This window comes from Nomascus leucogenys, chromosome 19 (genome assembly GCF_006542625.1).
Source record: "Nomascus leucogenys isolate Asia chromosome 19, Asia_NLE_v1, whole genome shotgun sequence".
In the NCBI taxonomy this organism is placed as follows: domain Eukaryota; kingdom Metazoa; phylum Chordata; class Mammalia; order Primates; family Hylobatidae; genus Nomascus; species Nomascus leucogenys.
The window spans coordinates 68,241,763-68,262,990 of NC_044399.1; the positions used below are offsets into that span (position 1 = coordinate 68,241,763).

Below are 21,228 nucleotides of genomic sequence, written 5' to 3' on the forward strand. Positions count from 1 at the left end.
TTTTAATGAGTACAAAATCACAGAAACTATGATGTAAGGTATTTATCCAGGACTAAACACGTGTTCCCCCAGATCAGAAAGACCATGTTTTCTGTGCAAGAAAATATAGCAATTTATGAGTTCTGAAAACTCCGAACGCAGACACGTACTTTCCAGCAGTCACAAACATCTCATCCCGGCACCTGGAGAAGATCACATTGGTGGCATTGCCAACACTGAGGCCGGCTGCAGGGCTGCCACAGATGGCATCTCTCTTGGCTATGCTCCACACCACCACACTGCCGAAATAAGAGGGACCAAAAAGAAAAGTCAAAGAGAAAACAGGCTTTCAAAATAAGAAACAACCATCTTAGTGGTTCTGGAAAGAAAAAAACACAACAGGTTACTCAAAAACAAACAACGAAATTACCCCACCCCTGACATCTCCTCAACCACACTGGATATTAGGAGATACAATGGTGACACATTAAAAGTTTTTTTTTGTTGTTGTTGTTGTTTGTCTTTGAGATGGAGTTTCGCTCTTGTTGCCCAGGCTGGAGTGCAATGGCGCGATCTCGGCTCACTGCAACCTCCGTCTCCTGGATTCAAGCGATTCTCCTGCCTCAGCCTCCTGAGTAGCTGGGACTACAGGTGCACACCACCGTGTCCGGGTAATTTTTGTATTTTTAGTAGAGACGGGGTTTCACCATGTTGGCCAGGATGGTTTCCAATGTTGGCCGGGAGTGATTGGCTCACATCTGTAATCCCAGCACTTTGGGAGGCCGAGGTGGGTGGATCACCTGAGGTCGGGAGTTTGAGACCAACCTGGCCAACATGGTGAAAACCCATCTTTACTGAAAATAAAAAAATTAGCTGGACATGGTGGCACGCGCCTGTAGTCCCAGCTACTCAGGAGGCTGAGGCAGGAGAATCACTTGAATCCGGGAGGTGGAGATTGCAGTGAGCCAAGATTGTACCATTGCACTCCAGCCTGGGCAAGAGAGCGAGATTGTGTCTCAAAAACAAAAAACAAAAACAAAAACAAAAGAATTATTAAAACAGAGACTGCTAGGCCCCAGCACCGCAGTTTCTGATTCAGTACGTGGGATCTGAGAATTTGCTTTTCTCGTAAGTTCCAGGTGATGTGTGTGCTGCTGGTCTGGGGACCACATTGTGAGAATTCTTCTTCTGGGTGCAATATACAACTTAATCCTACACTGAATAGGGTGTGGATCATAATACAAAAAATGCTGGGGAGGGGGTGTTATGTTAAACGTTCGAATTAAAGTATTTAAAGAAAAAGAATGAAAATGTTATAAATCTTGTTCATGTAAAAACATACCTAACTATATTTCCCAACTTTTCTACATATGGAATGTATTATCACATTGGTCTAAAATCAAGGTATAACCAAGATCACCAGGAATAGGGAGGTAGGAAATCATATAAGAGCCATAAATTCTCCCTTTTCCATCAAAAGTGGAAAAATTGGGAGGTAAACTACTTAAAAAGTTTAAATGATAACTAGATGATGAACCAAAAATCAAAGACTATTCAAAACAAGTGCCTTGCATCCAAGAGAAATGAAGCCATGTCCACACAAAATCTTGTACATGAATGTTCATAGCGTCATTATTAATAATAGTTTAGAAGTGGAAATGACTCAAAGTCCATCAGCTGATGCATGGATGAAGATAATGCAGGCTGTCTACACAATGGAATACTATCTGATGATAAAAAATGAAATGCATGCCACAAATGGATAAACTTTGAAAACATTATGCTAAGTGAAAGAAGCCAGTCACAAAAGACCACATATTGTATGATTCTACTTATGAGAAATGTTTTAGAATAGGCAAAGCTGGAGACAGATGGTTGACTAGTGGTTGCCTGGAGCTTGGAGGAGGAAGGATGGAGAGTGATTGCTAATGGGTATGGGGTTTCTTTTTATTTTTTTGAGACAGAGTTTTGCTCTTGTTGCCTAGACTGGAGTGCAATGGCGCAATCTTGGCTCACTGCAACCTCTGCATCCTGGGTTCAAGTGATTCTCCTGCCTCAGCCACCCTAGTAGCTGGGGTTACAGGCGCCCACCACCACGCCCAGCTAATTTTTTTGTATTTTTAGTAGAGACAGGGTTTCACTATGTTGGCCAGACTGTTCTCGAACTCCTGACCTCAGGCGATCCACCCGCCTCAGCCTCCCAAAATGCTGGGAGTCCAGGCGTGAGCCACCGCGCCCAGCTGGGTATGGGGTTTCTTTTTGGGGTGTTGAAAACATTCTAGAATTGATTGTGGTGATGATTGCAAACCTTGTGAACACATTAAAAACCACTCAACTGTACACCTTAACATGGGTGAATTTTATGGTATATGAAATATATTTCAATTTAAAAAATCCAAGTGCCTCTGGGGAGTGGAATCTTTATGGTGAGAGGGATATGAGACTCATGCTTTTGAATTTTGGATCCTTTTGCATAGTAGGACAGCACAGTTTCTTTATAAGCCATGGCCAGAAATAGCTTTAATTTTTCAAAAACAATTTTTCTTTTGAGACAAGGTCTCTCTCTGTTGCCCCACTGGAGTGCAGTGGGGTGATCACCACTCACTGCAGCCTCAAACTCCTGGGCTCAAGCAATCCTCCCACTTCAGCCTCCCAAGTAGCTGGACTACAGGCACACACCACCAGGCCTGGCTCATTTTTCAGTTTTTGTGGAAACAGGGGTCTCCCTCTGTTGCCCAGGCTAGTCTTGAACTTCTAGGCTCAAGTGATCCTTTCCACCTTGGCCTCCCAAAGTGCTTGGATTACAGGTGTAAGCCACTGCACCCGGCACAGAAACAAATTTGTTTTAAAAATAGATAAAACAAAGGGCAACAACATAGAGAGCGGGCCAAATAGATTCCAGCGCATCTGTACAATGGAATACCATGCTATTATGGCAAAGAATGAGATCTATATCTATGTGTATGTACATAGATGTCTCTCATATAAAGTTAGTCAAAAAGCAGGTTGCATTACAACATGAATACCATGATGACATCAATGGAAAAAGTTTCATAAATAGGTTACAAAATTTAAAAGATACAGGCAGGCTGGGAGCGGTGACTCACGCCTATAATCTCAGCACTTTGGGAGGCCGAGGAGGGCGGATCACCTGAGGTCGGGAGTTCGAGACCAGCCTGACCAACATGAAGAGACTCCATCTCTACTAAAAATACAAAATTAGCCAGGCGTGGTGGTGCACGCCTGTAATCCCAGCTACTTGGGAAGCTGAGGCAGGAGAATCGCATGAACCTGGGAGGCAGAGGTTGCGGTGAGCTGAGATTGTGCCGTTGCACTCCAGCCTGGGAAACAAGAGTGAAACTCCACCTCAAAAAAAAAAAAAAAAAAAAAGATGCATGCAAACTATAGGATGTCCACTATAATTGGCAGCTTGCCTTTTGTTTCTTTTCCTCTGCGTAGAAGCTAGATGGGTTGGGTAGAATAAACCCCTGCCACACATTCAGGGTTGACCCCTGACTATCCAAACCAATCAGCTGAACTCCACCCTTCTCACCACAGAGACTATCCAGGGATGGGAATATTGCATTTTTTTTTAGTACAGCAAGGTTTGTTTTCCTTTCTTTCTTTTGGCTTTTCAACATTCTCAAATGTTCTGCAAGCAAATTTTAGGCAGCTTAAAATTACAGCAGAGATGAACAGTTTTGCCAGATTAACCTTGGTTAAGGGGCCATTTTCTCCCCAAGGCCTAGTCTCTTTGATGGAGGTGGGATGGGGGTGGCCTAACGGCCTAGCTCCAAGAAGCTCCGGGGCTGGGACCCAGGCATCAGTGTTTTTTAAATCTTCCTAGGTAGTATCAGCATGCACCAAAGGTTGAGAATAACTGCTTTAAGTTGAACAAAGGATGTTGGAACTCTTTTCTTTCGCTGCAGTGGCCAAAGCCATGAGGATGTTTGGGCTTCAGAAGGGGCTTGCCTCTAGTGCCCTCTGCCGTGGCAAAAAGAAGGTCTGGTTGGACCCCAATGAGACCAGTGAAATTGCCAAGGCCAACTCCCACCAGCAGATCTGGAAGCTGATCAAAGATGGGCTAATTATCCATAAGCCTGTGACTGTCCATTCCCTGGCTGGATGATGGGAAAACACCTTGGCCTGCCAGAAGGGCAGGCATGTAGGCATAGGTAAGCCAAAGGGTGCAGCCCTTTGCCAGAGAAAGTAACCTGGATGAGGAGAATGAGGATTCTGTGCCACCTGCTCTGAAGATACCATGGATCCAAGAAGATTGATCACCACATGTATCACAGCTTGTCACAGCTTGTACCTGAAGGTGGAAGGGAATGTATTCAAAAAACAACTGGATTCTCACGGAACATATCCATGAGCTGACGGCAGACAAAGCCTGTGAAAAGCTCCCAGCTGAACAGGCTAAGGCCCACAGATCCAAGACCAAGGAAGCACACAAGCGCCGGGAAGAGCATCTCTGGGCCAAGAAGGAGAAGATCAAGACTTGCCCAAGGAGGAAGAAACTAAGAAATAGAAGCTCCCCATTTCTTGTCTGTAGATAGCACTCTTGGTGACTACATAGATCGGTCATTAAAATTAAACAAGCCTTTTTCTGCTTGCAAAAAAAAAAAAAGTTGAGCTAAGAATGTTAACAGGGGATTTCTGGATACATTTATTTTTTTTTTATTTTTTTTTTTGAGACGGAGTCTCGCTCTTGTCCCCAGGCTGGAGTGCAATGGCACGACTTTGGCTCACTGCAACCTCTGCCTCCCAGGTTCAAGCAACTCTCCTGCCTCAGTCTCCTGAGTAGCTGGGATTACAGGTGCCTGCCACCATGCCCGACTAATTTTTGGATTTTTAGTAGAGATGAGGTCTCGCCATGTTGGCTAGGCTGGTCTCAAACTCCTAACCTCAGGTGACCCACCTGCCTCGGCCTCCCAAAGTGCTGGGATTTCAGGCGTGAGCCACCACACCTGGCCAATACATTTCTTATTAGAAAACAGTCAAGTGGTAATGAGCCAGGGAAGGGGTGACCACTTGTGAATGACAAGAAAAAGAGGAAATCTCATGAAAATTTTGTTGACTTGCTATATAGTAAGAGAAGAACTATCGTTATATAACTATACACAAATATAAATTTCCTTTGTAATAAACCTATGAAGCTCAAATAAGAAAATATACATAGAAGTGTACTGAAGTATTAAATCCCACACAAACCTCAGGTGTTATTATTTTTCTTCTACAGATTGTGTTCCTTTGACATTTACATAGAAATATGTACTACATTGATTGTTCTTCCTAATATATTTTGTTTGTTTGTTTATTTATTTATTTTTAGCTGGAGTCTCAATCTGTTGCCTAGGCTGGAGTGCAGTGGTGCGATCTTCGCCCACTGCAAACTCTGCCTCCCAGGTTCAAGCGATTCTCCTGCCTCAGCCTCCCTAGTAGCTGGGATTACAGGCCCCGGCACTACGCCTGGCTAATTTTTGTGTTTTTAGTAGAGACAGCGTTTCACCAGGTTGGCCAGGTTGGTCTCAAACTCCTGACCTCAGGTAATCTGCCCGCTTGAACCTGGGAGGCGGAGATTGCGGTGAGCCGAGATTGCGCCATTGCATTCCAGCCTGGGCAGCAAGAGTGAAACTCCATCTCAAAAAAAAAAAAACAAAAAAATTCTTTTCTGTGGCTAAAAAATATTCTATTGGGTATGGAAGGAGCATACCTCAACATGATAAAGACCTTATATGACAAACCCACAGCTAATTATCACACTGAATGGGGTGAAATTGAAAGCCTTTCCACTAAGACCTGAAACAAGATATGGATGCTGTCAGATCCCAGGGTCCAGGTCCAGCCCATGCTGAAGTCCGAGGGGAGTGGGTGGATGAGCAGAAAGAACACTCGGAGGCTGTAGGCAGGTGGAAGATGATTTTATTCAGCAGCAGCTCTCATCAACAGCTTTCTCACACTGTCTGCCCTGCCTCCGCTGCTTGAGCTGGCATCTCCCACATACAGCTGCGCAGCCGGCTCTACCCTGCCTTCAGGGTCAGCAGCTTAACTCTTTGTCTCTCTGGGCACGAGCGGGCTGAGCTGTGTCCTGGCTCCCCCTTGTCCATCTGCAAAGATGGACAGCTCTGGCTCTCTCTCTCTTTCTCTGGGCACCAGGGCACCTGCACAGTGTCCACAGGGCAATTATACCTTTAACAGACAATAGTGGTGTAGAGCCAAGTGATGGCCTTTCCCGTGCTATGGCAACATGGCTGTGTTAACAGTGGAATTATACGCCTGCACTCTAAACTTGCTGAGTCACGCAGGATGTAAACATCCTACCTTGGCCCATCCCTGACCAAAGCACAGCCATGTTCCTTACAGATGCTCACTCTGGCCACTTTTGTTCAACACAGTACTGGGAAGCTTGTATAACTCTTACGGCTCAGGCCAATCAAATCGGACTCTCTGAAGGTACACCCAGGCACCAGTGATTCCCTAAAGCTGCCCAGGTGATTTCAACATGCAGCCAACTTTGAAAACCACTCTTTTATGGTATTTTTCTCAGAGGCTTTTCAGACAATGCACACTGAAATATAGACGGGCCAAGAGAGAACATTAGAGGGGACAGGGCCCTTGTCATTTCTGGAAATATACCTTGCAGAAAATAAGCAAATATGGCAAACTCGGCATCTGAAAAAGTATCTTGCATCTATACAGAACTTAAATAAATTTATAAGATAAAACAAAAACCCCATTAAAAAGCAGGCAAAGGACATGAACACTTTGCAAAAGAAGACATACATGCAGCCAACAAGCATATGAAAAAAGGCTCAATATCACTGGTCGTTAGAGAAATGCAAAGCAAAACCACAGTGAGATAACCACCTCATATCAGTCAGAACAACTATTATTAAAAAGTCAAAAAATAACAGATGCTGGTGAGGTTGCAAAGAAAAGGGAATGCTTATGTACTGTTGGTGGGAGTGTAGATTAGTTGAACCATTGTGGAAAGCAGGGTGGTGATTCCTCAAACAGCTAAAAACAGAACTATCATTCAACCCAGCAATCCCATTGCTGGCTACACACTCAAAGAAATATAAATTGTTCTACCATAAAGACACATATGATTGTATGTGCATCACAGCACTATTCACAATAGCAAAGACATGGAATCAACCCAAATGCTCATCAATGGTAGACTGGATAAAGAAAATGTGGTGCATACACACCGTGAAATACTACGCAGCCATAAAAAAGAATGAGATCATGTCCGTTACAGGAACATGGATGGAGCTGGAGGCCATTATCCTTAGCAACCTAATGCAGGAGTAGAAAACCAAATATCACATGTTCTTACTTATAAGTGGGAGCTAAATGATGAGAACACATGAACACATAGAAGGGACCACAGACACTGGGGCCTGCTTGAGGGTGGAGGGTGGGAGGAGGGAGAGGATCAGAAAAAATAACTACTGGGTACTAGGCTGAACACCTGGTTGATGAAATAATCTGTACAACAAACCCGTGACATAAGTTTACCTATATAACAAACCTGCACATGTACGTCTGAACCTAAAATAAAAGTTAAAAAAAGAAAGAAAATAAGTAACTATGTTTAGTTCATTACCTTCCGTCATCTGGGCCTCCTAGTGATACCAAGTACAAATCATTTGGAGAAAAGGCCAGAGCTTCAATTTTGCCTTTGTGAAGGGACAGCCGAGCAAGCAGCTCTCTTTTCTTATAATCCCACAAAATGATGTCTGCCTGGGGGCAAGAACACACCGTTAGATCATAGGGAGGCATTAAAAGCATCTGAGGAGATAGCTACCCTTCTTGGTGAAAAACAATTAGTACTGTCACTTTTCTTTTTCCTTTCTTTTTTTTTTTTTTTGAGACGGACTCTCGCTCTTTTTTGCCCAGGCTGGAGTGCAATGGCGCAATCTCCGCTCACTGCAACCTCCGCCTCCTGGGTTCAAGCAATGCTCCCTGTCTCAGCCTCCCGAGTAGCTGGGATTACAGGCATGCACCACCACGCCCAGCTAATTTTGTATTTTTAGTAGAGACGGGGTTTCACCATGTTGGCTAGGCTGGTCTCGAACTCCTGACCTCAGGTGATCCGACCGTCTCGGCCTCCCAAAGTGCTGGGATTACAGGCGTGAGCCACTGCGCCTGGCCCGTTCTATCACTTTTCTAGAAATCAGATCAGGTTCTACAAACATGAGAGCAACACAATGGAAACAGCTTTAACCGGGAACTTTTGTTTGTGAGCATTATCAGTCACAAGCTGCAACCTCAGGTGTAAAATCATCAGAGTCCTTCACTCCTGGTCTGACAGAATGAAAATGAGTTAAAAGAGAAGTCAAAAGGAAGAAGAAGGAAGAATAAAGCACGTTGCCACACAGAACTAACAACTTGAAGTGGGGCAGTTCTTCTAGGGAGGCACCTCTAGATAAATTGACAATGAGTCATTTTCACTGTATTCACCTTGAACCCCATGAATGTGACTTGTCCGGAGGCGATGTACTCTCCAGACCTGGAGATGGCCAAGCAGGAGACGTTGTTGCCATGACCCTGTAGGAAGTTCTGCTCTTTAGTATTTATTGCCTGAATGAGGACTGTGCAACCAAGAGGATAAATCACATGCTCCTGGTCAGGATGGCATTTGAGACCAGTAGGCACATGTCCTAAAAGAGAGAGATTCACAGTAATAATAATCAGGTGCAGAAGTGGCTAGGAATTTTCTACTTGAGTACAAAACACAACCCTTTTTTTTTTTTGTGACGGAGTCTTGCTCTTGTCACCCAGCCTGGGGTGCAATGGCACAGTCTTGGCTCACTGCAACCTTCACCTCCTGGGTTCAAGTGATTCTCCTGCTTCAGCCTCCCGAGTAGCTGGGATTATAGGCACCCGCCACCACACCCGGCTAATTTTTTTTGTATTTTTAGTAGGGACGGGGTTTCACCATTTTGGTCAGGCTGGTCTTGAACTCCTGACCTCGTGATCTGCCCACCTCAGCCTCCCAAAGTGCTGGGATTACAGGCGTGAGCCACCGCGCCCGGCCATAGGTAATTTTATTTCACTGGCGAAAAGATTCATCTAGTAATCACTTCTTAAACTTTGATGTTTATAAAAATCCCTGAGGGATCCTGTTAAAATGCAGATTCCGATTTCAGGTCTCAGATGGGGTTGAGATTCTGTATTTCTTATAAGCTCCTAAGTGATGCTGATGCTGGTCCAGCAAGGCCTACGGCCAATTCTCATAATCCTAAGAAGTGTGAGTGCATGGAGCGTGAGCAGCCTGCTTGGGTGAGTGCACAGGCATAGAGAGAATGGGAGTCAACTACCTCAGGCAGAGGTTTGGTAAAGATAAAAATTTGGCCTATTTTACTTCACAAAGCATAATATTCTCCAGGTTCATCCATGTCTTTACAAATGGCATGATTTCCTTCTTTTTAAAGGCTAAGTAATATTACATTGTGTGGCCAGGGGCGGTGGCTCATGCCTGTAATCCCAGCACTCTGGGAGGCCGAGGCGGGCAGATCACGAGGTCAGGAGTTTGAGACCAGTCTGAGCAATATGGTGAAACCCTGTCTCTACTAAAAATACAAAAATTAGCCAGGCGTGATGGCGGGCGCCTGTAGTCCCAGCTACTTGGGAGGCTGAGGCAGAAGAATCGCTTGAACCCGGGCCGAGAAGTTTGCAGTGAGCCGAGATCGCGCCACTGCACTCCAGCCTGGGCAACACAGTGAGACTCCATCTCAAAAATAAGTAAGTAAATAAATAAATAAGGCTGGTCGTGGTGGCTCACACCTGTAATCCCAGCACTTTGGCAGGCCGAGGTGGGCGGATCACGAGGTCAGGAGATCGAGACCATCCTGGCTAACATGGTGAGACCCTGTCTCTACTAAAAATACAAAAAATTAACTGGGTGTGGTGGCGGGCACCTGTAGTCCTAGCTACTCAGGAGGCTGAGGCAGGAGAATGGCGTAAACCCAGGAGGCGGAGCTTGCAGTAAGCCAAGATTGTGCCACTGCACTCCAGCCTGGGTGACAGAGCAAGACTCTGTCTCAAAAAAATAATAATAAAATAAATAAATAAATGAATAAACCAGAGAGAGGGTCCATCTCTCTCTCTCTCTCTCCCCTTCTCTCTCTCTCTCTCTATATATATATATTTATATATATAAATATATATATAAATATATACATAAATATATAAATATATAAATATATATAAAATATATATATAAATATATACATAAATATATATAAATATATAAATATATACATAAATATATATAAATATATAAATATATACATAAATATATATAAATATATAAATATATATAAATATATAAAAATATATATATAAATATATATATAAATATATAAAAATATATATATAAGTATATATATAAATATATATATATATAAAAAACATTGTGTGTGCCTGTGTGTGTATGTGACATTTCCTTTATCCATTCATCTGTTGAGGGACATTTAGGTTGTTTCCACATCTTGGCTATTGCAAATAGTGCTGAACATAGCGCTGAACAGAACATAGAGCTGCAAATGTTTCTTCCATATACTGATTTCATTTCCTTATACCTATAAGTGGGATTGCTAGATCGTCTGGTAGTTTTCTTTTTAATTTTTTGAGGAAACTCTATACTGTTTTCTGTCATGGCTGCACCAATTTGCATTCCCACCAACAGTGGACAGGGCATCCCTTTCTCCACATTCTCGCCAGCTTGTTACCTTTTGTCTGCGTGATAATAGCCATTCTAACAGGTGTGAGGTGATATCTCATTCGGGCTTTGATTTGCATTTCCCTGATGACTAGTGATGTTGAGTACCTTTTTATATACCCGTTGCCCATTTGTATGTCTTCTTTTGAGGAATATCTATTCAGGATCTTAATTCATTTTTTTTTTAAATGAACCTGGAGGACATTATGCTAAGTGAAGCCAGACACAGAAAGACAAATACTGCATAGTGATCTCACTTAGATGTGGAACCTGAAAGAGCCGTATGTATAAAAGCAGAGAGTAGAAATGGTGTTTGTTAGGGGTAGGGGAATGAAGAGATGTTGGTCAAAGGGTGAAAAGGTCTGCTATGCAGGATAAAGAAGTTCTAGAGACCTAATGTACAGCATGGTCACAGCTAATAATACTGCATTGTGGCCAGGCGTGGTGGCTCACTCCTGGAATCCCCGCACTTGGGGAGGCCGAGTCAGGTGGATCACCTGAGGTCAGGAGTTCAAGACCAGCCTGGCCAACATGGTGAAACCCCGTCTCTACTAAAAATAGAAAAAATTAGCTGGGCATGGTGGCGGGCACCTGTAATCCCGGCTACTCAGGAGGCTGAGGCAGGAGAATCACTGGAACCCGTGAGGTGGAGGTTGCAGTGAGCCGAGATCACACTATTGCACTCCAGCCTGGGTGACAAGAGCAAAATTCCATCTCAAAAAATTAATAAATAAATAAAAAATAACAATAATACTGCATTGTCTATTTGGAATCTGCTAAAAGAGTTGATCTTCAGTGTTTTCATCACACACAAAAAGTAACTATGTGAGGTGAATGTGTTAATTAGTTTGTAGACATCATTTCACAATGTATATCAACACATTACGTTATACACTTTAAATTGATACAACTTTAATATGTCAAGTATGCCTCAATATAACCAGGAAAAGAATTTTTTTTTAAATTTTGGTTTCAGTTCTGAGTGCCCACCAGGTGCTCTGAAGAGCCTGAGACCTTTCACGGTGACACCTCTTTCCACAGGCAACTCCCGTACTCCAAATATCTGCCAAGGTAACACTACTGCTTCCATGTTAGAGAAAAGTTTGTTTGCTTGAATGTAACTATTGTTTTGCTTGAGTTGGTAGATTATTCACTCAAAAACAGTTTCAGGAGAACAAGACCTTCAGCAAAAATAAAAGAAAATACAATGACCAAACCACTCTGGGAATGGGCTGACCAGCCTGGTAAGAACAGGGCAGATGGCATCTGCAGAAGGCCCCAAAATATTGACTAACTGCCTACCTGAGGCTGCGCGCATTTCACAAAAATGCTTTGATCATTATTTCCTCCAATTTCCCTGATCCAGAGACTCAACTCGGTGAGGTGGTCTTTGAACTCCAGTTTATTGCCTCCCCTGGGTTGCTGGCTTCTCCAATAAAGCTAACCTTCCTTTCACCAAAGCTCATCTCTTGAGGTTTTAGCTTTCAAGTGACAAGTGGCCCGAACCTGATTTTGGTTACACCAAGAACCATCTCAACAATTATAAACCCTTGTAATATGTTTTAATGTGAAACAGACCCAGGTCCTCCATTATTGCTCACCTATGGTCAGAATTTTTTTGATAGCTCTTCGTGTTTATTTTACAATATAATCTTTCATGTCACCTTGGCTATTTAAAATTCATGATCGTGTTTTTAGTGAGATAGTATTAAATGTATAGATTAACTTAAGGAAAAATGATTTTTATAAAAATATAAAATACCTCTATTTTAAAAACAGGATATGTTTCTTCATAAGTCTCCTTTTATGTCTTCTAGTAGCATTTTCCATTTTTTTCATAAAGATCTCACTCATTTCTTATTACATTTATTCTTGGGTTTTTAAAAATCTTTTTTGTTGCTATCTCCTTCTCCATCGAAAGACTCATAAATATTTATTAATATAATCTTCTTGTTCTTAAATGAATGCTTCTTTTATATTTAACTCCCTCTGGAATTTATTTTGGTGCTTTATGTGATTCCTGTAGCTAAATGGATTATTTTTGCTCAAATGGCCAAAAGTAATTATTGAATAAATGATTCTTTTCATTTTAATTGAGTATTCCTTTTTTATGCAGTATGTTCTTATAATACCAAGATTTATGTCTCTAGGGTGATCTATTCCTACTAAAAGATTTTTATTTTTTTCTAATTGCAGGTTCTTTATAAACAATCATATGGCTATCCATATGGAAAAATTAAACTTAGATTCATAATTCACACCTTACACAAATAATATCTTCCAGGTAGAACAAAGACCTAAATGTGAAAAACAAGATAACGTGTACAAAAGGTGTAAGAAACGACTTTTTAACTATGACACAAAAAGAGCAAATCATAAAAGAAAAGGCGGATATATTTACCCAGTTATGTTAAAAATGAAAAACATCTAGGCTGGGCTGGGTGGCTCACGCCTGTAATCCCAGCTCTTTGGGAGGCCAAGGCAGGCAGATCACTTGAGGCTAGGAGTTTGAGAGCAGCCTGGCCAATATGGCGAAAACTTGTCTCTACTAAAAATACAAAAATTAGCTGGGCATGGTGGTGGACACCTATAATCCCAGCTACTTGAGAGACTGAGGCAGGAGAATCGCTTAAACCTGGGAGGTGGATGTTGCAGTGAGCTAAGATTGTACCACTGCACTCCAGACTGGGTGACAGAGTGAGACTCTTTCTCAAAAAAAAAAAAAAAAAAAAAAAATTTAATGACAAAAGACATTGTTATTGGAAGGATGAAGAGAAAAACACAAGCAAGAAGATATTTTCAATGTATACAATAGACAAAGGATCATCTCCATAATATACGAAGAACTCCTACAAGGCAATAAGGAAAACATATGCTTCTCAATAGAAAAATGAGCAAGGGATATGGATAGCCAGTTTATGATGAAGGAAATTCAAAACCCAATAAACATAAAAAAAGAGATGCAACCTCATAAGTAACCAGGAAAATGTAAATTATGTCTGAAATGAGATACCATGTCATATACACCAAAATGGCTAAAATTAAGATGGCTGACAGTACCAGGCATCCATGTTGATACGGAACAAAGGCAACACTCACAAAATGCTTGGTGGGAGAGTAAATTGGTCTAATCACTTTGGAAAAGAATGTGTCTTTATTGATGATGCTTGAACGCGCACATGCCCCAGGACCCAGCTACTCTACTCTTCGGTGTGTAACCTGCCCAGAGATAACCTTGTAACATGTAGGTGTGTATTTCTTCAGATTTATTTTTGTTTTTGCATTTAATAATTATGGTTCTTGGTTGCAAACTAGAAGAGTCAACTCTGGCTAAATGTAGCAGAGAAAGAATTATATGGAAGGAATACATATTGCTCACACAACTGGCAGGAAGTTTGGGTCACACTTGAAAAACGGGCAGAACTAATAGCAAGGCGAGACCAAGTGACATGAACTGAAGACCTCTCATGGCCACAATGCTCAAAGCTCAATGCAGTATTTGACTGCCAACATACTCTGCTCCTTTGCATCACTCCTTTAAGAGTGGAACTGCTCAGTGGGAATGTCTGATTGGATGAGCCAATTATGTTACATCTCTCAATTGGCTGCCAAGGAACTAGGAGAGAAACTAGGTGCCCCTTTTAGGCTCTCACTAAAGCAATAGAACCAGCTCCTACCTATCCTGGGATACTTCTCAAATAGAATAGCATTCAGATGTGAGTAACCAAAACTACACATGTCCACTACAATTCATATTCTTTGCTCTCCAGACATACTCACACACACTCCATTTTTTCTCTCTCTCACCTTCTCTCCCTCCCTCTCTGTCTCCCTCTGTCCCTCCCTCTCTCTCCTCTCTCTCTATCCCCTCTCTCTCTCTCAAACATATGTACACTTTAAACTGTAATAGGCTTATATCCCATACACTGTATGGCAAATTGCATTTTATACTTAATATATCTTTGACATCTTTCCTCGTTAGTTTATATACATCTATTCCATTTTTCTTAAGGATTATACAGTATCAAATTGCACAAAAGGAATATAATTTTAAAAATTATTGGAGTGAAATTCACATAACATAAAATTAACTATTTTAACGTGAACTATTCAGTGGCATTCACAATGCTATGCAACCACCACTTCTGTCTAGTTCAAAAACATTTCTGGAGTGTAATTTTTTTTTTTTTTTGAGACGGAGTCTTGCTCTATTGCCCAGGCTGGAGTGCAGTGGTGTGATCTTGGCTCACTGCAAGCTCCACCTCCCGAGTTCACACCATTCTCCTGCCTCAGCCTCCCGAGTAGCTGGGACTACAGGTGCCCGCCACCACACCCGGATAATTTTTTTGTATTTTTAGTAGAGACGGGGTTTCACTGTGTTAGCCAGGATGGTCTCGATCTCCTGACCTCGTGATCCACCTGCCTTGGCCTCCCAAAGTGCTGGGATTACAGGCGTGAGCCACTGCACCTGGCCACGTAATTTTTTAAAACTTCTTACCAATGGACCTTTGGGTTGTTTCTTCCAATGTTTCAGCTATTATAGACAATATCACAGTGAACTTCTTTGTACGTAAATTTTTTGAAAACTTGAATAAGTGATTCAAGTTCTTAAAAGCTCAAAGATTATCCTCATTAAAAATTGTAATAAATACTATAAAACTGGCCTTCAAAAAGGTTGTAAAATTAATACTGGCAATAATAATTGAGAAGCATTTCTTATTCTTACCTTATTATATTACCCTTTTTTTTTCTTTTTTTGCCTTTGCCAGTTTGAGAAGCAAAAAACATCATTGCTTTAACAGCATTTTTGTTTTCTCGAGACTAGGTCTCACTCTGTTGCCCAGGCTGGAGTGCAGTGGTACAGTGATGGCCCCCTGCAGCCACTACCTCCCGGGCTCAGGTGATCCTCCCACCTCAGCCTCTCGAATAGCTGAGACTACAGGCATGCATCACCATGCCTGGCTATTTTTTGGTATTTTTTATAGAGATGGGGTTTCACCATGTTGCCCAGGCTGGTCTCGAACTCCAGGCCTCAAGGAATCTTCCTGCCTCGACCTCCCAAAGTGCTGGGATTACAGGTGTGAGCCACCGCGCATGAACTGTAATAGCATTTTTTTTAGCTTTTTGAGCTAATAGCCATTTATATTTATTTATCTATTTACAGGGTCTGGCTTTTTTATTTATTTTTTATTTTTTTAACAAAAGTCCAGGTAGTAAATATTTTAGGCTTTGTGGGCAATATGGTCTCTTGAGACTACTCATCTCTGCTAGTGTGGTATAAAGGCAGCCATAGACAATACATAAAGAAATGGGCATAGCTACATTCCAATAAAACTTTACTTACAAAAACAGGCAGTGGGCCAGATTTGGCCCATGGGCTATAGTCTGTAGCCTCCTGATCTATTTCGTTGTTGTTGCTGTTTTTAGTTTATAAGAACTCTTTGTATACCATAATAGGAAAATCATGGGCTATCTACTCCAGTCAATGGATGAATGTGACCAAACCCTTAATAACTATAACTTTATTAAATGTTTTTAACACAAGAATATTTGGTTTGCTTAAATAATTAATTCCTGTCAAAATGCAATACCTACAAGTGTCGAGTACAGTTACATATTGATACCATAAAGTTAAAATTCAAGTTTAAGGCCAGTTGCAGTGGCTCATGCCTGTAATCCCAGCACTTTGTGAGGCTGAGGCAGGTGGATCACCTGAGGTCAGTAGTTCAAGACCAACCTGCCCAATGTGGCAAAACACCATCTCTATTAAAAATACAAAAATTAGCCAGGCTTGGTGGCGGATGCCTGTAATCCCAGCTACTTGGGAGGCTGAGGCAGGAGAATCTCTTGAACCCAGGAGGCAGAGGTTGCAGTGAGCCAAGATCGTACCACTGCACTCCAGCCTGGGCGACAGGGTAAGACTCCATCTCAAAAAAAAATTCAGGTTGGATAATGTAACACTACAGTGAGTTTCAGTGTTGCAGTGATAAAAGGGGCCTTGCTTTTGTTTCTAATTTGTTTCCATCTGAAATCTAGACTCAATCACTTGGCATTTAAGGCCTCTGAAATCTAATTCCAGCTTCTCTTTCCTGTGTTATCCTGCCAGTCCCTGGTACTGAAGCCACACCAAGCTATTTGCCGTTCTGCAACCAGGCCCTGCACTCTCCACTTTTCCTCCTTTGCCCCCGGCTATTGCTGTAAGCTGAAATATTCTGCCTTCAATCTTTACCTGCTGACTCCTAGTCAAAATCTTTTTTCCCAAGCCTTATGAAAGTTCTGTCTTTTCTCTCTCTCTCTCTTTAGAGCTAGTATAGCTTTTTAAAATAAACATTTTTCAGTGAAGACAAAATACAGAAAACTCAATAACTTTTGTAAACTAAAAATAAAATCCTAAACTCCCCAATCCCCACACTGCCCCACCCCAGCCACTGACTGAACAGATACCCTTTTGGACAAAGAAACTCCCAAAACACCTTAAAGCAGAGTTCCCAGCCTTGACGGAATGGGTGGTCAGACATGCCTCATTATACCCCCTCTCTTTTGTGGTTTAGACACAACTGATCAGCATTAATGTTAAAATAGAGATCATAAGATTGACAGAAACAGACTCTGTGGCAATAAGATATCAAATTATAAACAGGACCTAAGGCCATGCACCCCTCCACCCTATGGCTGGGTGCAGTGGCTCACGCCTGTAATCCCAGCACTTTGGGAGGCCAAGGCTAGTCAGGAATTGGAGACTAGCCTGGCCAACATGGTGAAACCCCGTCTCTACTAAGAATACAAAAATTAGCCAGGCGTGATGGTGGGTGCTTATAATCCCAGCTACTCTGGAGGCTGAGGCAGGAGAATAGCTTGAATCGAGGAAGTGGAGGTTGCAGTGAGCTGAGATCGTGCCATTGCACTCCAGAGCAAGACTCCGCCGTCTCAAAATAAATAAATAAAATAAATAAAATAAACTATGCACTGCCACAAGGTTTTTCTTTTTCTCTGGCAGCTAAACAAGCACTTATCTCGAGACAAGCAATATGAAAACAACTGCAACCTGTCCAGTTCATAGGCACTTACTAACTGAAGCCCTGTTCAACCCGCCATAAAAACAGTTTTGATTGCACAACAGACTGATTTCAGTAATGTTCTCCTGGTAAGAAGACCACTCACCATGGACTACCTCTGGCCAGTTTACTGAGGCTTCCCGCTTCACGTGCCTTCATGTCCTGAAAAGGCCTTTTGACATATAGTACCTTAAATGTTAAAAGGCCTTTTAACATTTATTAAATGTTTTGACATTTAGTACATTTCAATGTTAGGTCTCTATCCCGAGGTGAACATGGGTCGTATATTACATCAATGTTTGTTCAATACACATGTGTCAGGGCCACCCACGCGTATTCATAGCTTCTCCTATAACCTGTTGAATATGTTTGTTTGTTTATTTATTTATTTATTTATTTTTTGAGACAGAGTCTTGCTCTGTCCCCCAGGCTGGAGTGCAGTGGCATGACCTCGGCTCACTGCAACCTCTGCCTCCCAAGTTCAAGTGATTCTCCTCCCTCAGCCTCTCAAGTGGCTGGGATTACAGGCACCTACCACCATGCCCAGCTAATTTTTGTATTTTTAGTATAGCTGGGATTTCACCGTGTTGGACCAGGATGGTCTCGAACTCCTGACCTCAGGTGATCTACCTGCCTTGGCCTCCCAAAGTGTTGGGATTACAGGTGTGAACCACCACATCCGGCCTGAATATGTATGTTTAGACAATCACTTCAACATAAAGCTCCTACCCCAACTTTTCCTCCTTTGAAGTGCCTGTCTCTGGCCTTGGCCTGAGGCACGCTTCCCAGCCTGTAGGACGGCCACCTTACAGGACACAACCCTTTAAAAGAAATAAGTCTCTCCTCTCCTTTTCTAAATTTGTAGATCTTGTGATTTTTTTGTTTGTTTGTTTTAAGTAAACACACCAGTTTATAGCCCAAATCAAGAAGTAGAATATGAGCACACCCAGAGGTCTCCCGTGCTCCTTCTCCCAGTCTCTATCTCCTGAAAGGTTGTCGCTGTTCTGACTTTTATTCCCGTAAATTCAATTCCCTCCTTTTAGAACTTTATATGAATGGAACAATACAATCTGTACTCTTTTGTATCTGGCTTTTCGGGTTAACATTATATGTTTGTGAGATCCATCCATGTTCTTATATACAGCAGTAGTTCATTCTTTTTAATTATTGCAGAGGAATTAAATTGTATGAATATGATATACTACAATTGATTTGTCCTTTCCACTTTTGATGAAGATTTTGGTTGTTTCTAATATTTAGTTATGAGAAATAATGCAGCCAGGCATGGTGGCTCACACCTGTAATCTCAGCACTTTGGGAGGCTGAGGTGGGCAGATCACCTGAAGTCAAGAGTTTGAGACCAGCTTGGCCAACATGGCGAAACCCCGTCTTTACTAAAACTACAAAAATTAGCCAGGCAAGGTGGTGGGCACCTGTAATCTCAGCTACTCGGGAGGCTGAGACAGGAGAATCACTTGAACCTGAGAGGCGGAGGTTGCAGTGAGCCGAGATCGAGCCACTGCACTCCAGCCTGGGTGACAGGGTGAGACTTTGTCTCAAAAAAAAAAAATGCTATTAGAAATAATCCTATGTATATATATTTCTGTTGCATATAGGATATAGCATTGGAGGATATATCAAAAGTCTTTAGGATATAGCTGGGTCAGTGTACTAGCAAGCCTGTAGTCCCAGCTACTTGAGAGGCTGACGTGGGAGGATTGCTTGAGCCCAGGAGTTGGAGGCCAGCCTGCCCAACAAAGTGAGATCCCATCTCTAAAATTTAAGAAAATAAAAATCTTTAGACTTTTTTAGACATTCAGATTTTAGACATTCTAAATGTACCCATAATTTATTCTAAGAAAAAAGTTAAAGACCTAAAAGATTTAGCTCTGCAGATGTTCTTAGTAGCATTTTAAAATAAATGCAAATTATACTAAATTCTCAATAACAGGGCATTATTTAAATTAATTATGGCACATATCTGCAATATAATATTAATATGTTAAAATTATGGCATGGAGTATAATATTATTTATTTTATTTTATTACATTTATCGCTAAGGAAAGATTTACATGGAATACTGTTAGGCAAAAAAAAGTCTGGTTATAAGAGAATATATACAGCATGAGTGGACTTTTATTTAAAAAAAACTATTTGTATGTAAGCGTATATTCAAGCAGGTCACACCAAAAGTTTACAGTGATATGTTTGAAAAATGTAATGATGGCTGATTTTTCTTTCAGTTTTACTGTATTTTCCCAGTTTTCTAAACTCTTCTTCATAAGCATGGCTATGGAATTATCCCTGTATTCTCAGTCCATAGCATATTATTTTGCATAGAGGTTATATATAAATGTATATTTGACTGCATGAAAGAATATACATTATCATAAAGCCACCAAGGTAAAAACAATTTGATCATATGGGGTCATTCTAAAAGGTAAAGAAAATTAGTAATTGCCATGGAAGACACTGGCATATAATTTACCATATATTATTTGCGCTTGGAACTCTACAGCCACAACATGAATTCAGTTGCAGAGTTCTTCTTTTTCTTTTTTCTTTTTTTTTTTTTTTGAGACGGAGTCTCGCTCTGTCGCCCAGGCTGGAGTGCAGTGGCGCAATCTCGGCTCACTGCAAGCTCCGCCTCCCGGGTTCACGCCATTCTCCTGCCTCAGCCTCTCCGAGTAGCTGGGACTACAGGCGCCCGCCACCACGCCCGGCTAATTTTTTGTATTTTTTAGTAGAGACGGGGTTTCACCGTGGTCTCGATCTCCTGACCTCGTGATCCGCCCGCCTCGGCCTCCCAAAGTGCTGGGATTATAAGCGTGAGCCACCGCGCCCGGCCCTTTTTTTTTTTTTTTTTTTTTGAGATGGAGTCTCACTCTGTCGCCCAGGCTGGAGTGCAGCAGTGCGATATCGGCTCACTGCAGACTCCGCCTCCCGGGTTCAAGCGATTCTCCTGCCTCAGCCTCTTGAGTAGCTGGGATTACAGGCGCGCGCCACCACGTCAGGCTAATTTTTGTATTTTTAGTAGAGATGAGGTTTCACCATGTTGACCAGACTGGTCTCGAACTCCTGACCTCAGGTGATCCGCCCGCCTCGGCCTCCCAAAGTGCTGGGATTACAGGCATGAGCACTACTCCTGGCCTCAGTTGCAGAGTTCTATGTGTGTGGTTCTGCATTGGCTCAACAAGTGACGCTTTGCAACCCCACTGTAGGCTGCTCAATTGTTTCTCAATGATCTTGTAACCAACTCTCAAGATAATCTGATATCCGAAGTGTATAAAGCACTCACTTTCTATCGGAGACTGTTAAAGTAAAACCAAGAGTCAAGAGCTAAGTCCTAGAGTATGCTTAAAACTTTAGACAGTGATTATTCTGCATCCACGTTCTTAAAGCTTTCAGGCATCACAACACACATTTTTGAAAAGTTTTGCTTCTCCTAAAATCTAATTCAT

The 21,228-nt window shown here is 41.9% G+C and overlaps 1 protein-coding gene and 1 pseudogene across 2 annotated transcripts in view; one reads left to right on the plus strand and one right to left on the minus strand.

Annotated features, from left to right (window-relative positions):
• CFAP52 (cilia and flagella associated protein 52) overlaps positions 1–21,228 on the minus strand; it is a 63,913-nt gene that overhangs the window by 41,816 nt on the left and 869 nt on the right. The window contains exons 2-3 of one of the 2 annotated variants that reach the window (XM_003274669.2): positions 7,592–7,724; positions 150–278 (exon numbers count right to left, since the gene is read on the minus strand). In XM_003274669.2, coding sequence (XP_003274717.1) covers positions 150–278; positions 7,592–7,724 — 262 coding nt within the window. The remainder of the gene's footprint in view (positions 1–149; positions 279–7,591; positions 7,725–21,228) is intronic. The other variant, XM_030800136.1, reaches the window with a different exon arrangement.
• On the plus strand, positions 3,920–4,510 carry LOC100595334 (annotated as a pseudogene).